The following is a 17,449-nucleotide window of genomic DNA, read 5'->3' on the forward strand; positions in this document are numbered from 1 at the left end:
TAACTTATAGTTTTTTGGTTTCTACTGTACAGCTACAACAAAACAACAAACTCCACGAAATATGTCAGTCATAATAAACCTGATTCTGATTCTGAATTCCAAAGATTCATAATCCTCTGAGTGAAGGCATTTTTTTCTCTCTCAATCCTGAATGGCAGACCCTTTCTAGCTCTGAAAAGGGAACTAGTGCTTTCCCAGCATGTATGATGAATAAACTCTTCTCGGGCTTGCAGCCGGGTACAGGTACAATTTTAATCAATGTTTCGATGACAAAATTTGCCATCTTCATCAGGGATGATGTCTGGGCATGTCTAGTCTGGTGGTATTTATATCCCCATCATCCATCCCTCCTGATTGGTTAGTCCTCATCCAATCAGGGTTCCACTGTCCCACTTTGTTTACAAACTATAAACTGGTACTTGATTGTGAACAAGGTGGGTCAGCAGAAACCTGACTCAGTGGACACTTCATTACGTACCTCCTAATGGGCATGCTCTGCTGGCGACCTGCACGTCCCTGAGTGCATTGGTTATTAATGCAAACAAAACATATTTCACTGTATTTTTTAAAGTACATATGATAAATCTGAATCTGAAATGTGGTACATATAACCATAACCACAAAGGGATGCAGTTCATTCAAGAATGGGGTTTGAACAAGTCACACCATTGGTAGGGATGCTCCTGGAGAGGATACTAATTTATGCACATTTGAAAAGGCAAGTCTGTTGTGCATTTAATATTTCAGTAATGATTGAGAAATGTTGTAAATATACTATTTGATTAAGCATTCTTTGTTGTTTATATAATTCATTATGGGTTATACGTAAAAGTGCATGAATTGCACACATCATTTCATTACCACGTGGTATGTATTGGCAGTGCTTAAAGTGAGAGACATTTCAGTCTCCTGTGCCTTCCTTTGAATTAGTTTAATGTTTTGAAGATACAAAACATAACATTGGTGTCAAGGTATTTTTGAAACAAACCCGAGACAGTTATTGACCTGTTGAAGCGCAGCTAGATATTCGAACTAAAAAAAATACAGCGAGGGATGGCGAGTAGAAAATACAGTGCAGTACGTGTTCTTTGGATGGGAAGACACAATCAGATTTTTTTTAAAGTTCAGAAAATGGAAAAATTTACAGGTTCATAAAGAGTGAGTACCTGGTGATAATAATTATAAAAAAGCACAGAAATGGCTGGCTACATCGGAAAGATTAGCGTGTTTGATTCCACAAAAGATAACGGGCTCAGGTATACTAAGCTAAGAGACGCAAATGAAATAGCCGATGCAAAAGATGCATCAATTTTGCTGAGTGCATTGGGTTTAAAGGCATTCAATTTGCTTCCAAGTTTTACTGCTCCAATCAAACCAGCAGAAAAGAGCTTGGCTTGTATTGTGAAAATAATGCAGGAACATTTAGAACTGAAGCCATTGTTAATTGCAAAATGCTTTAGGCTTCATAAGTGGAATTAAAAAGAATGGGAGTTCATTTCAGCATACGTCGCTGAATTGAGTAGATAGCCTGAGCATTGTCAGTTCAGTAATGGATTTAATGATGCACTGAGAGATTGTTTTGCTTGTGGAATCTTAAAAGAAAGCTTTCAAAACTGGCTCCTAACTGAAGCAGGGTTCACATTTAAAAGAGCCATTGAAATCGCTGTATGAATGGAAACAGCAGACAGAGACGCAATTGACTTACAGTTGGGAATGCAAGTGAGCATATACAAGATCACAACATCTGTGCGTGGCTGAACAAAATGTGTTACCATTGCAGCAGAGGCTCACAAACACCAAACCAATGCAGATTTAAAGGCAAAACTTGCAGAAAATACAACAAAGTAGGACACATACCAAGAACATGTCAGGTAGATGAAAAAGGAAAACAAGAGGAGAGATCAGATAATAAAGGGAACAATGGAAGGATTAATGTGAGAATACTCCAGTGAACTAAATGTGCTTTACCTAGATCAAGATGCACAAACTAAGGAGAAGAAAAAGGAAGAAGGAAAAGGTGTCTACTGCAGTCTGAACCACCTCCTGCATTCTCAGAATGGAGGAGGCCCCACAAGCTGAGATTGTTTTCACAGCCTCATGTCTCACCTGCCAAGCAGAGTGGTTCCCCTTGTCGGAAAAGTCATTATCCCACAAGAGTAAGAAATCCTCCACAGCAATTAAATCTTTAGGGCTGAATGGGACAATTTAAGATTTACTGTGCTGTGGACATCTGTATATAATAGTTGTATTACACAGTTGAGATGCATTCTGTATTGAGTTGGAGCTTATAGCTAAACAGGGAGGAGTGCTGTGTATTTAATATTCCACTAATATTTGAGTAATCTTGTAAGTACATTGTTTGATTAAGCATTCTTAAAGTAAAAAATGAAGTTAGACTCACATTTCAGACTCCCATCTCTTCCTTTAGTTTAATGTTTTGAAGTTATAAAACATAGCATTACTTGCTTAGCAACAGTCAGCACGGCTTTGTGTAGGTCAGGCCAAGCCTTACGAACTTGGTCAAACATTTATTTTGAGGTGACAAAGGAGCTTGATGAGGAAAAGGCAGTGACGTTTTCTACACGGACTTTAGTGAGGCACTTGATAAGGTCCATCATGGTGAGTCGGTTCAGAAAACAGAGATGCATGAGCTCCATAGTGCATTGCAGGTTTGGGTTCAGAACTGCCTTGCCCATAGAGGAGAGAGCAGGGAGAAAGGCTGTAGCCAATCAAGTGGCTACTGAGTTTATGTTTATCCTCTTCTGCTACTGTAGCCCATCCACTTCAAGGTTTCATGTGCTCTGTGTTCAGAGATGTTCTCCCACACACCACCATTGTAACACAGGTTACTTGAGTTACTAACACCCTCCTGTCAGCTTGAACCAGTCTGGCCATTCTTCCCGACCTCTCTCATCAACGAGACATTTTCACCCACAGAGCTGCCACTCACTGGGAGTTTTTGTTTCTCGCACCGTTTTCCATAAACTCTAGCGACTATTGTGTGTGAACATCCCAAGAGATCAGCAGTTTCTGAAATACTCAAACAACCACCCCATCCAGCACCAACAATCATTCCGTGGTCAAAGTCACTTAGATCACATTGCTTCCCCATTCTGATGTTTGGTCTGAACAATAACTGAAACACTTGACCATGCTTTACACATTTAGTTGCTACCACATGATTGGCTGATTAGATACTTGCATTAACAAGGTGTAACTAAATAAAGTAGCCACTGAGTATATATGTACTGTATATTTTGCCTTCAAAGTCAAATTAAATATTTTTCTACTGTAACCATATTGCACCTATTCTATATTGTTCTTATGAAAAGGACCCAGGTCAACGCTGATGAGTGGGTGTGGCAATGGATTAGGAATTGTAGTGTATCTGATTGGTCAAACAGTCGGTTGAAAACCTTTCACTGCAAGTTTCAATCGAGCCCAAGCCACAAGAGATTGGATATTCAGATGTTAGTAGAGACTGGCTGCAAAAGCCCAGCAGAATGTGATGTTGGATCTGATAGGAAAAGAAATGATCCATTTTCAAGCTTGGCTCACAGTGAGTTAGATCTTTACAAGTAAATGTACTTATCCCTTCTATTTAACTTCATTCTATTTGTTGAACATTTGTGTAAAGAAAATTGAATTTAATGAAACATCGTTCCAACTGATTCCTGATCTTTTTCCCATTATATGGAGAAGGTCTTTTGCGATTTGGCTGGGTTGGGAATAGCTGAGCTCGGGTCTATCACAGGGCTGTCAAGGTGAGATGGGGGGAAGGGGTCAGCAGGAGTCAGTTGGGGGTGGATATGCTCTGATCTCTGATGGAGTGAGATCACTCTTTACATGCAGGCCATGAAAAAAGCTGAGAACAAATCCCCTTCCTCACATGAGGCAATTCAAGAGTTAGGCCCTACAGAAAGAAATAACCCATCCGCGGCTAAAGGAGAGCTCCTGACAATCCTCCCATGACTTCAGGAAGATAATGTCCCTTGCTGAGAGGGCAGAGTACTGGAAGCAGCATCCTCCAGTACAAATGGGCAGTCGCCGGCACAGGGGAGGCCTACCTCTGTTGTCTCAGCCCTCGGGAGGTCTGGCCTCGTTCACTCTGAGGCTGACATTGGCTGTACTCCATACTGCTGCTGAAGCCAGTCACTGCTCTAATTGCTGACGGACGGGACTCGTGACCTGAGAACCTGAAGACAGACATAGCATGTTGCTCCAGCTGCTGGGCAACAGAAAAGTGTAACTATTTCAAGGCCAAGATGATGCTTGAGACTAGATACTTGACCTGAGCCCAACAAGACATGCCTCTGTATGTTGGGATAGGGTCGGGTATTGAAGAGTCCCTTGGGCTCAGCTCAGTTTTGAACTTCCCTTGGTGAGATCAGACTTGTGATTTGATTTAGAAGATCGAACTGAAATGGGTGATTCTGCTGCTCCATTAACTTAAATATCTCTAATTGCAAATATGAAGAAAGGGGTTCACAAATCTGAAGCAACCAGAATGCCAAATCAAAGGTGGTGATGAATCAGCATATAGGAGGGAGATTGAAAATCTGCTTGAACGGTGCCACCACAACAACCTCTCACTCAACATCAGCAAGACCAAAGAGCTGATCATTGACTACAGAGCCAGTCCTCATCAGGGGATCAGAGGTGAAGAATGTCAGTGCTTTAAATTCCTTGGCATTGTCATTTCAGTGGATCTGTCCTTGGACCAGCACGTGACTGCCATTACAAAGAATGTATGGCAGCACTTCTACTTCCTTTGAAGTTTGCAAAGATTTAGCATGCTATCTGAAACTTTGACAAACTTCTATAGATGCACAGTGGAGAGTATCTTGACTGGTTGCATCCATACTGGCCATATGGAAACATTTTTGGCCAGACACAACTGCAATTGACAAATCATTGAACAGGAATGAGGCAAGGGCAGTGGAAACAGACAGAACAAAAAGTCTTTGTTCTTGCCATAGGGTGACAGGAATGGAGGTGGCCATTTTGTGTACTATTTGGTAAACTCTGGGGTATTCAGAGCAGTTGAACGTGGACACAAGGATTTTCTGCTAATGATCTGCTAAACCTGAGACTACTCTCAGGTAGGAAGCTATTTGTTTGCAGAAGGAGCAGTTTGTGATCTGGTCATCTGGGTCCAGTGTTTGGCTGACTTGGTTAAACTGATCTGAACCAGTCTGCGTTAGAAATTGACTAAGGAAGAAGGCTGAAGGAAGAAGGCTGAAGGGAGAACCATAAAGCAACACTGCTCGTAGCCTGGGCCACATCCAATGAGAAGCTGATACAGGTCAATCAGATGACCATGAGCCAACAAAACTGAAACGTCATAGATTGATCAGGTAAGAGAAAGAATGAGAATGGAGGATTTTGGAAGTACAGGCAGCGACAACTCTCTGGAGATGAACCATCGCGATGTGGAGGACCACATGACGGACGTGTGGAGATCACATCTGGACCATGAGGAACACCTGGCCAGCATAAACTCTTGCCCCTGGGTATTACCTTTTCTATTCTTTGACTGTTCATGGAGGTCAGGGGAAACTAGCAGGTGCGCACACAGGTATTCAGTTGTGTAAATTCACATGCTTATTAGTTGAGACATAATGGTACTTGTCAGTAAATACAGATTCTCTCAGTGCCTAAATGAATATTATTGTTGAGTTAATTCTTGTAACACCATCATTGCCAGTGAATGGAAAAACCTAAAAAAAAAGTAGTGGACATCGCAGGAAAAGCCCACCCCACCACCCCCTATCATTGAGCACTTCTGCCACAAGAAAGCAGCATCCATCATCAAGGACCCCACCAACCAGGCCATACTCTCTTCTCACTGCTGCCATTGGGAAGGAGATACAGGAGCTTTAGGTCCCACACTAACAGGTTCGGGAACAGTTACTACCCTTCAGCCATCAGGCTCCAGAACCAGTGTGGATAACTTCACTCACCTCAACTCTAAACTGATTTCACAACCTAGGGACTCACTTTCAAGGAAACTGAAAAACATGTTCTCAATGTTATTTATTACTTATATTATTTATTATTACTATTTGTTTTTCTTGTATTAGCACAGCTTGCCTTTCTTTTTGCACATTGGTTGTTTGTCCATCTTTGTGAGTGTTTTTTCTCATTGATTCTTCAGTGTTTCTTTACATTTACTGTGAATGCTGCAAGAAACCGAGTCCCAGGGTAGTATAGGGTGACGTATCTCGAAAATAACTTTACTTTGAACTTTGATTGACTGAACAATTTATTGAAACAGACTGTGCCATGCATTTCTATAAAATCAGCATGCAATGATAGAAAAGGCAATGTGCATCACGTAAAAGGTGATACATTCTTTGTATTCTAAAGGAACAAATTAACATTCAGAACAAGTGACAAATTATGTCTGTAATGTTTCTGTGCTGCTGGATGTTTCTATTATCTGCAGCTCTTTTTTTGATTTTCAATATTATATTTACTACAACATGTTACTTTGCCTCATCTTACATGGCCATCACGTATATGCAAATAATTTTCTGTCAATAGTTTTATCTGAGGTTTGCACTGTTGTGGGAATAGATCTTGTGACAAGTCCGCATAGGTATTGCTTGCCATTATGAAAAGGTCTTGAATTCCATTAGGTGCCAGGAATGTCCCAACATCTCACTTTGTAAAAGACTCAGTAGAGCCCTTTTCCACAATTCCAATGGCTGCCACACACAACATCAGTCTGCATATGCTGTCGACCAGTACACCATTTGAATTGCATTACAGAAACTTCAGTGCAATATTCCACAACTCTGGTTAGACTCTTTGCAATTCTACTGGCTTGAATGTAGTGTACAAAGCACCAGTTACTCAAGATGATTGATGATGCAAAAGCAAAACTATGTTGCTATTTGCAGAAAAAAAATGCAAATTGCTGGTGGAACTTACTAGGTCAAGCAGCATCTGTGGAGGAAGAGAGTTATTTCAATTCAATTCAAGCTTAAGTGTCATTCAACCATACATGAATAGCCATGAATATGGCCAAACAAGACAGCATTACTCCAGGGTCAAGATGCAAATCAAAGTACCAACAGTCATACATAGCACATGCAGATAGCAAGCACATGTAAGATATCAGTAAAATACAGCCACGGAAGAAAATATAGTCCTGATCTTGTCCATGAATGCCGCAGAAATCTGCAGCTGAACACAATACAGTTTGTCTTCTGCCGAGAATACCAGGAGGGTGGGGGGCAGCACCGACTCCAGCCTGGACGCCACACCACACCACCCCTGGTGGAGCACAGTGGCTTCGTTGCCTCTCTCCTGGTGGCCGTAAACAGGTGACACTGCGGCTTGAGGCCTAGTCCTCGCTACCACTGAGGTCACACAGCTCCACTGCCATCCACCAAGATATCAGTGAATCGGACTTGCAGCATTCCACATTAACAATGTCCAAAAGGGTCTTGCGATCACAAGAAAAGCGACTAAAGACGGTCACTCGCTATTAGACAGCAGGCCTCCTTCGCCCACTGACTCCTCCTAAGCCTCTCTGCCGCAAGCAGCAGCAAGACCTGCACCAACTCCAGTTCCTTCAGTTTCTCTGCCAACGAGCAATCTGCTGATGAGGTAGACCTGCAGTACGTCAAGTTCTAAATGTCTAGCAGGATCTTGTGATAATAAAAGATACATTTTAGAAGGACAGTATCATCCTTTGTTGGCCTCGTAGAATCCGCTGTGATCAAATCTTATGGGAAATGGGAAGACTGAGAGGAGTCATCGAGTTAAACATGCCTGTATCTCCATAGATATACCTGACCCACTGAGTTCTTACACCATTTCATTGCTCCAGATTACAGTATCTGCTGTCTCGTGTTTCTAAGATATTACTATAATAGTCTTCTAAATATATTTCGGTTTCCTTGTATAAAGTCCTCTTCAAATGTGATGCCTTGAAATTTTCTGTTATTTATATTTGCTTTCAGGTGGAGGACAAAACAGAACTTGGACTACAGCTTTTTAATGATGTATGCTCAAGCCAAAGGAATGTTTTATTTACAGGTATAGTAACGGTAACTTTATGCTACTTGTTATACAATTGTAGAACCCTTAAGAAATCAATTTCATCCAACCATCTAGCACTATATGGACCACTCACAGTTCATCTCATGGGAACTAGATTCAAGGATTTAAAAGCTTTCAAATGAAATAAAGAAAGGCACTGAAGGTTATGACAACTTTACTGAAGATCATTAATTTGAACTTCCATCAGAATCAGTAGTGTAAACGTTGACTAGACTCTTTTTCCATAGATGCTACCTGGCCTGCTGAGTTCCTCCAGCATTTTGTGTCTATAACTACACTCATTCTACTTCTGGTGTTCCCACAACCGATGGTCTCACTTTCAGGGCTCTTTATTTTGCCTTTGGGCCTTTTTTACACACCTGTCTTTGTAAATGTCCTGAGTAGTGGGAAGTTCACATCTACAGATACGCTGGGCTGTCCGCACCACTCTCTGCAGAGTCCTGCGATTGAAGGAAGTACAGTTCCCATACCAGGCAGTGATGCAGCCAGTTAGGATGCTCTCAGTTGTGCCCCTATAGAAAGTTCTTAGGCTTTGGGGGCCCATACCAAACTTCTTCAACCGTCTGAGGTGATAGAAGCGCTGTTGTGCCTTTTTCACCACACAGACAGTATGTACAGGCCACGTGAGATGATGATCATGCCAAGGAACTTAAAGCTGTCCTCTCTCTCAACCCCAGATCCATTAATGTCAATAGGGGTGAGCTTGTCTCCATTCCTCCAGTAGTCCACAACCAGCTCCTTTGTTTTTGCGACATTGAGGGAGAGGTTGTTTTCTTGACACCACTGTGTCAGGGTGATGACTTCTTCTCTGTAGGCTGCCACATTATTATTTGAGATAAGGCCAATCAGTGTAGTGTCATCAGCAAATTTAATTAGCAGATTGGAGCTGTGGGTGGCGAAACAGTCATGGGTATACAGAGAGTAAAGGAGGGGGCTTAGGACATAGCCCTGAGGGGCACCTGTGTTGAGGGTCAGAGGGGCAGAGGTGAGGGAGCCCACTCTTACCATCTGCTGGCGATTTGACAGAAAGTCCAGGATCCAGCTACACAAGATAGGTTGAAGGCCAAGTTGTCTGAGCTTCTTGTCGAGCCTGGAGGGAATTCTGGTGCTGAATGCTGAACTGTCGTCCAAGAACAGCAGTGGCAGTAGCAAAAGCATGATCTCCTTTTTCATCCTTGGTGAATACTTCACATTTTCCTTACATCAAATCTGTGAAACCCTGAAAGGGTAGTTGGTTTTCCTGCAGTGTTTCTGTCTTAATGATTGAAGTGTCCTTTGAGTTGACACATCCCAAAGGTATTCTGTGTTAATCTGCACTGTGTGCTGTGATAACTGACCATTGTAAATTTCTCCTGGTATGAGTATCAGTGTTAGAATCTGAGATGAGCTGATAGGGCAAATTTTAAAAATGCTTTATTATAAAAAAGGAGGATTATTGGTCACATGGACAGAGTGATCTGAACAGCCTCTTTCCATGCTCTAAATCTCTATAACTATATAGCAGTCTGACATGAAAGAAATCGATGATTTAACAAAATCCCCTTTCTCGGATATTCTTTGGTGAATTTAACTGTAGTTAATCCATACAATCAGCAATCCGAAAGACTGTACTATCCTCTGGATATCAGGGTAGAATAGAAACAGGGAAGAAAATAAACAACAGGAATTAAACTTCTTCGGTGTAGGCATCACCGGAAGAGGCTTCGCAGTAATAAACAGCACTTCTGTCCCATTTTTACTCCTTGATTTCCTTTGCCAATTCAAACAATGGCATTTAAACGTTCTCTTTTATATTGAGTAAACATTGATTCAGATTAATTAATATGTCGCATGTTCTTTGGAACAAACAGTGAAATGTGTCGTTTGCGGTAAGAACCAACACAACTCAAGGATGTGCTGCAGGAAGCCCGCAGGTGTAGCCACATTTTCCCCCATCAACATAGCAACCCCACCATGTTCACAGAACACACAAGCAACCACAACAGGACAACAGCAAACAAAACAACAATAGTACAACAAGGCTCTTACCCCCAACACACACACACACACATTCCTCTAACCACAGGGCAGGCTGTCTCTGACCCTTCAGGGGACTCGCAGACATTACACAGAATCACTGTAAACTCCTCTCCCCCACAGATGCTGCTCCACCTGCCGAGTTGCTTGACCAGTTTGTTTCATCAATGATTGTGTTTCGATCTGTGTTTTCGGAATAAATATACATTCTATGCTTGCAAGACATCTATTTTGAGGTACTTAGATTTAAAATAATGTTAGGAGGGGGTTGAAGTAAACACAAATAGACTCTTAACTTAATACTGTTGTGTCATTTTGCATTAAAATTACTTTTCAGTCATGTGCAAATACAAACTGTTGAAAGCAACCTGGTAGGTAAAAGACCTTGTGTTAGGACTATATAGGGTGATGAACACTTTCCCGTTCTAGCAGAGAACGCTAATGACTGTTACCGATGACATTAGATTTCACTGACTAGAGAATTAGATGTAGGCTGAATTGATGATTTCGCTGACTTCAGAGGAAAAGAACATACAGTATCTGAGAACTAATTTGTGAATGTAAATAGTAGTAACCCACTTCGTGACTTCAAGGCTAAAGAAAAGCTTGAAGGCTTTTCTTTTGGAGTGAGGTGAAAGAAGTTTCCTAAAGCCACATTGGCTGACCTTAATATAATTGGGGTGCCATAACCTACCAGATCTGCATTGAATCCTTCCCCATTTGCTTGTGGAAATGGGGCTTGTCATGGATGTATCACCAGGGGTGGAATGACCTGCTTTCCAGCTAGAATGGGCTGAACGATTGCACTTTCACCAGAGCTACACTATGCAATTACAATCAGAATAATAAAGCCATAAATGTAACAATTTTGTATTACTTAGTGATTCGATACTTTTATGAGTGCAAGTTGCACTGGTAACAGTTAATAAGGCAATTTGACAAATAGGAGATTAAAAACACTTAAATAGTACATGAATTTGATATATGCATTCAGAAAATCTTCAGTCTCTTTTCATGTGGTCTGTCTGTTCCATTTGAATATGCACATGCCCAAATCCTTTGTCCTTTCATCCCATTCTGTAATGTCTTTGTCTATCAATAAAAACCAAAAACAGCCTAAAGCAATTAATATCTGTGTAACTCTGATCCAAATGCTGCAGATTTACACATCCTTTCATAGTCTATTGAGATTGGCACAAGAGTCTCACAGCAGTCTGCCAAGAGACTAATATTGTAGCCATAATGCGATAATAACAGTAGGCCATACGATCCTTCTGTGAAGAAATGAGATGCTATTGTTCTTGTGCCCATTAGAGTATCTCTGATAATTGTGCAATTCTAAAGCTCGAAGTGTTTCAGGTGATTCAGTTACAATCTGTTCAGCAAGGATTTTGGTGTGATAGAGATTCAAAAAACTTTAAGCGACAAATATGACAGCTGCTTCTAACATTCTCATTTTTAATTCATGCAGTAAACACAGACTTAGTTATGAAGTGAATACCTTCCATTTGTTCATGTTGCACAGCCCCTGGATGACAAATGCTTGCTCTTTCTCAAGGGCATTTGTACACTTTTCCAGTAATTACTTTTGCCATTCACCAATTTGCATGCTGGTTTCTTTCATAGGAACAAATCGAAAAGAAGTTGGTATCTTGCCAAGGAATAATTAGAATAACAGCTAAACGATAAACATGTTCCCTAAAAATGCCAGAAATATAGATTTTTTTTATCATAGGTTAGTGCAGAGAACCTGTGGGCAGTTAAAATTGATCTCAGGTATTTGGGAGCTTGGAATAAAGGTTTTCTTTCTTACTAATATACTTCAATTGTGCTAGAAATGGCATTTTCAGCAGACGTTATTGTAAATTTTTCAAAACACAAACCAAAATTAAAATATGCATCAAAAAGATTAATGCTGGCATTAAAACGGTAGAAAATACATTCATAGAGGTGAAGATCCAAAGGAATGTCGAAGACTGGAAACACACAGAACATGAGGGAGCACTGATGAAGATAGAGTGAAGTTTTAATGAAGCATCTTCGACTTGAGACATTGATTCTATTGTTCCTTCCACCGATACTCTTGACCTGCTCTGTGCACTTTCTTACATTTGACAAGGTCTTGCATGGGAGGCTGGCCAAGAAGGTTCAACCACCCAGCATTCAGGATGAGGTCATAAACTGGATTAAAAATTGGCTTTGTGGAAGAAGTCAGAGAGTGATGGTAGATGGTTGCCTCTCTGATTAGGAACCCTCTCTGACTGCAGGGATCGATCCTGGGTTTGTCGTTGTTTGTCATCTATATCACTGATTTGGATGATAATGTGATTAACTGGATCAGCAAATTTGCAGATAACTTCAAGATTTGGGATGCAGTGGACAGCGAATCATGGCTTGCAGCAAGATCTGGACTGGTTGGAAAAATGGGCTGAAAAATAGCAGATGGTATTTAATGCAGACAAGTGTGAGGTGCTGCTCTTCAGTAGGACCAAATAGGTTAGGTTTTAACAATGAACAGTAGGGCACTGAGGAGTGCTATAAAACAAGGGGATCTGGGAATACAGGTCTATAAGTCATTGAAATTGGTGTCACGGGTTAATAGGGTCATTAAAAAACTTTTAGCACATTGGCCTTCATAAATCAAAGTATTGAATACAGGAGATGGAATGTTATATTGAGGTTATATAAAACATCGGTGAGGCCTACAGGAAAGTTCAGAGATTACAGAGAAGATTTACAAGGATGTTGCTGGGACTGGAGGAGCTGAGTACACGAAAGATTAAATAGGTTAGCACTTTATTCCTTGGAACATTGAAATAAAAGGGAGATTTGATAGAGGTATACAAAATTATGAAGAGTATAGATAGGGTAAATGCAAACAGGCTTTTTCCACTAAGATTGGGTGGGACTACAACTAAAGGTCATGAAATAAGGGTGAAAGATGAAAAGTTTAGGGGAATATGAGGGAAAACTTCTTCACTCAGGGGTTTGTGAGAGTGTAGAATGAGCTTGCAGCGCAAATGGTACATGCGAGCTCAATGTTAACGTTTAAGGGAAGTTTGGATAGGTACATGGATGGTAGAGCTATGGAGGGCTATGGTCCCAGTGCAGGTCAATGGGAGTAGGCAGCTTAAATGGTTCGGCCCAGACTAGATTTGCTGAAGAGCCTGTTTCTGTGCTGTACTTTTCTATGACTCTGTAAATAGATTTCTAAATCTAACAATGTCAGATCACGGGCAGGTTGGTTGTTCGTCCATCGTTGACATCGATGAGGACCTCGACACCATCATTATGGTGTCGAGACTAGCGCGTGATTTGTATTTAAGTGAGGGAGAGTTGCGCAGCGTCATCCTCACCCTCTCTTCCCAATTCCCATCTGGATCCAGTGGCAAGACAAGAGTTGAGACAGCTGGAGATGGGACTAGGTGCAGTGGATGACCAGGACGTCTTCGCTGTCTTGTCCTGCTCTACACGTTCCACGACGCTTGCAGAGACCGCCTTCTTGACCGTTGGACCTTCCATTGGTCTCGTCCGCTCAATCCGCCGGAGTCTGTCTTCACATGCTGGGATAGACAACTCCCTATCTCACCGAGGGTTTGAGACACGGGCAGGTAGTAAGAGTGGGCTCCCTCACCTCTGACCCTCAGTATAGGTGCCCCTCAAGCCTGTTTCCTAAGCCTCCTCCTTTACTCTTTGTATACCCATGACTGTGTTGCCACCAATCTACTAATTAAATTTTCTGACAACACTACACTGATTGGCCTAAGCTCAAATAATATTGAGGCAGCCTACAGAGAAGAAGTCATCACCCTGACACAGTGGTGTCAAGAAATCAACCTCTCCCTCAATGACACAAAAACAAAGGAGCTGGTTGTGGACTACAGGAGGAATGGAGACAGGCTAACCTCTATTGACATCAATGGATCTGGGGTTGAGAAGGTGAACAACTTTAAGTTCCTCAGCATCCACATCACCGAGGATCTCACATGGTCTGTACACACCAGCTGTGTGGTGAAAAAGGTACAGCAGCACCTTTCACCTCAGACGGCTGAAGAAGTTTGGTGTGAGCCCCCAAATTCTAAGAACTTTCTACCAGGGCACAATTGAGAGCGACCTGACTGGCTGCATCACTGCCTGGTATGGAAACTGTACCTCCCTTAATCGCAGGACTCTGCAGAGAGTGGTGCGGACAGCCCAGCACATCTGTAGATGTGAACTTGCTACTATTCAGGACATTTACAAAGGCAGGTGTGTAAAAAGGGCCTGAAGGATCACTGGGGGCATGAGTCACCCCAACCACAAACTGTTCCAGCTGCTACCATCGGGGAAACGGTACTGCAGCATAAAAGCCAGAACCAACAAGCTCCAGGTCTGCTTCTTCCACCAGGCCATCAAGCTGCTTAATTCATGCTGACGCAACTGTATTTCTGTGTTATATTGACTGTCCTGTTGTTCATACTATTTATTATAAATTACTATAAATTGTTCATTGCACATTTAGACAGAGATGCAACATAACAATTTTTACTCCTCATGTATATGAAGGATGTAAGAAATAAAGTCAATTCAATTCAATGCACCCACAATGAGGTAGATGCCTGATTTCATTGAACAATTATAATCTGGTAGAGCAAATTGTCTATTTGCTCTGTGACATGTCTGATTTCTAAATAAAATGAAAGAAAATCATGTGGGACGTATAATGTTTGATATGTTTCACCAAATTACTGCCCATATTATGAAGGTGGAAACATATCAGAATGAGTTTTAAGACACTGAACAAAATGACCTTTTTTTCCGATATTTGTTTTATCACCAGAAGCTCAAATCAAATATTTTTCAATAGTTGGTCAAAGTCCTGTTGGTATTTTAATTCCAAAGCATATTCCAAATATCATCTTTTGTATATATTTTTTTGCATTGGTTACCATTTGGTTGTGTTGACAAGTGCAAATCTAACATGTGACCACAGAAAGCAGTGGAGTCGGTTTTAACAATGATTTACTCCAATAGTTATCTAATTTCCAAAGCTATACACCAGCTCCATTGTTTCTGACAAACCAGATATTGTACACAGGGCTATACTAATGAAACATAATTTCATCCTTGAATTGATGCAGAATGCAATTGTACAACGGCAGTTCACCAGATTGAACAAAGACACCAATTTGCTCTCACCCGCTCTTCAGTATAACTGAAGTTGGCGTAAGCTGATCTAAAAATTCACAGGTAGCCCAATTACTTGACACTTATTTTGCTGCACATTTGCAAAGAGATGATCATCCAGTTTGTTCCTCCTTAAATTTATGGTTGATTTATTTGAATCCAAAAGAAGTGATGCACTCAATGAAATGACACATATTCAAAGCTTTGTTTATTTGGTCAGAGAAAAATTCAGTCTATTACCCACCTTATTTTAGTCAGGTCTCATACTGATGACTGCAATCAAACTGCATATATCTGCATTATTCTTTGACTCCTTGCTTGGATTGCCAGTATTAGGTCTGATTTTTATTTATTAAGGTAGAATATCCCACTCAGGATCAATAAAGCATTTATTATTATTATTAAACTACAGAGAATGCTATTTTCAAATACATGTAATAATACTTTTTACTATGTGACTTGCTTTAAAATATATTAGCGCTTATTCAGATATGTAATAAAACTAAGCAGCAAGTATGGTCAAATCCTTTGTAATTTATCATCTCAGATTTTTATCTGATTTGCATCATAGTAGTCAGTACTGACAAAGGTTAATTAGATTATGTCCATGGCAGCAGAGGTTTACGGCAGACAATAATTTAATTCTGGCCTACAGATGACAAACAAATATCTTGAGCTTTGTTTCTGCACTGGCTTGCTGCTTTGGAATTCATCTGGCAACCACTTTGAAAAATAGCTGCAATGAAATACAGTCTTAAAGAGGAAGATGTGGTTTAAAGGAGATAGGAGACAGGAGAAAGTCAGTCATTCATGCTTGGTCATATTGCTGGAGGTGTTTCTGATGCATCCCTGAATGGCCACATCTCCACTCACCCGTGGAAGCTATACTCTGCTTTCTAACTCACTTGCAAACCTCAACCTTGGATCTCTGTTGTCTGTCCTTGATGACTGCACCTGTTTCTCCAGACGGTGATTGCCACCAAAGTTCTCTAGTTATCATTGTGAGTGCTGAATTTCTTGAAATATTCTTTGGGTCTGAGGATCTATTGCTGCTTTGCCCTTTTTCATGTGTTGACAGTAGAGTATAGCCGTCAACGGATGATTCTAAGTGTGTACTTCCAATGTCCCCCCGGCAGTGAGCCAGCGAAAACCCAATCAGGTCTGCATGGATTATAGGATAGCACATTCAAGGACTTCATTGCAATACAGTACACACAAAGTGCTGGAGGAACTCAGCAGATCAGGCAGCTTTTCAAAGCAACACACTTCCTGCTTTGTGTGTTGCTTTGTGATTTCCTACAAGTGAGAAGGTGCGAGGTGAGAGGTGTAAAGGTAATCCAGAGGGACAAGTGGCAGAAGAGATCAATTGAATGCAGGTACCTGGAATCCTCACTGGACCTAAACTAGGAGGCCTGGAAGCTATGTTGAACAAGATGTAGTAGAAGCAAGTTCTCAGGAGGGACACATAGCTGTGGTAGTGAGTCTGGGTGAGTACATGGAGACCAGCAGAGATCACAGAGAGGAAGCTGTGAGAGAGGCTCTCACAGAACTCACATTGAAGAGAAGATTTAAACTCCTTCAGAGTAGACATATGACAAAGAGTGTTCACAGTGGAGCAGCAAATCATAAATACAAAAGATTTTGTAAACGCTGGAAGTCCAGAACATGCACAAATTGCTGGAGGAATTCAGCAGGTCAGGTAACAGCTATGGAGGGGAACAAACAGTCACTATTTTGGGCCGAGACCTTAGACATTGCCTGAACTGCTGAGTTCCTCCAGAATTTTGTGTGTGTTGCTCTGGATTTCCAAAATCTGCAGAATCTCACAAAATGCTGGAGGAACTCAGCAGGCCAGGTAGCTTTCCAAAGCAACATACTTCCTGCATTTTGTGTGTGCTGCATTGGATTTCCTACATTTTGCAGATTTTCTCATGTTTTCAGACTCCCTTGTATTTACGATTCAAGAACTATATTACTGGCAATACTTTGCTCCAATGTCATCAAGCTACTTAATCTTCATTTCTGTGTGGAGCTCATGAACCCGCTACAACAAAGAAGAGTACAAAAGACATAATGTCACAGTGGAGAGCGCTGGGAACCGACCCAAATGCAAGACACAGACACTGAAGTACTAGGAACAGGACTAGGATGCAGGACCTGGGCTAGGACATGGACAAGAAACAGGGAACCCAGA

General features: G+C 41.2%; 1 protein-coding gene across 1 annotated transcript in view; it reads left to right on the top strand.

Annotated features, from left to right (window-relative positions):
- Positions 1–17,449, top strand: part of LOC134345637 (alpha-1,3-mannosyl-glycoprotein 4-beta-N-acetylglucosaminyltransferase B-like) — a 175,030-nt gene that overhangs the window by 107,323 nt on the left and 50,258 nt on the right. The window contains exon 7 of the mRNA XM_063046630.1: positions 7,974–8,049. Within this exon, the coding sequence (XP_062902700.1) occupies positions 7,974–8,049 (76 nt within the window). The remainder of the gene's footprint in view (positions 1–7,973; positions 8,050–17,449) is intronic.

Source organism: Mobula hypostoma, chromosome 4 (genome assembly GCF_963921235.1).
Source record: "Mobula hypostoma chromosome 4, sMobHyp1.1, whole genome shotgun sequence".
Classification (NCBI taxonomy): Eukaryota; Metazoa; Chordata; class Chondrichthyes; order Myliobatiformes; family Myliobatidae; genus Mobula; species Mobula hypostoma.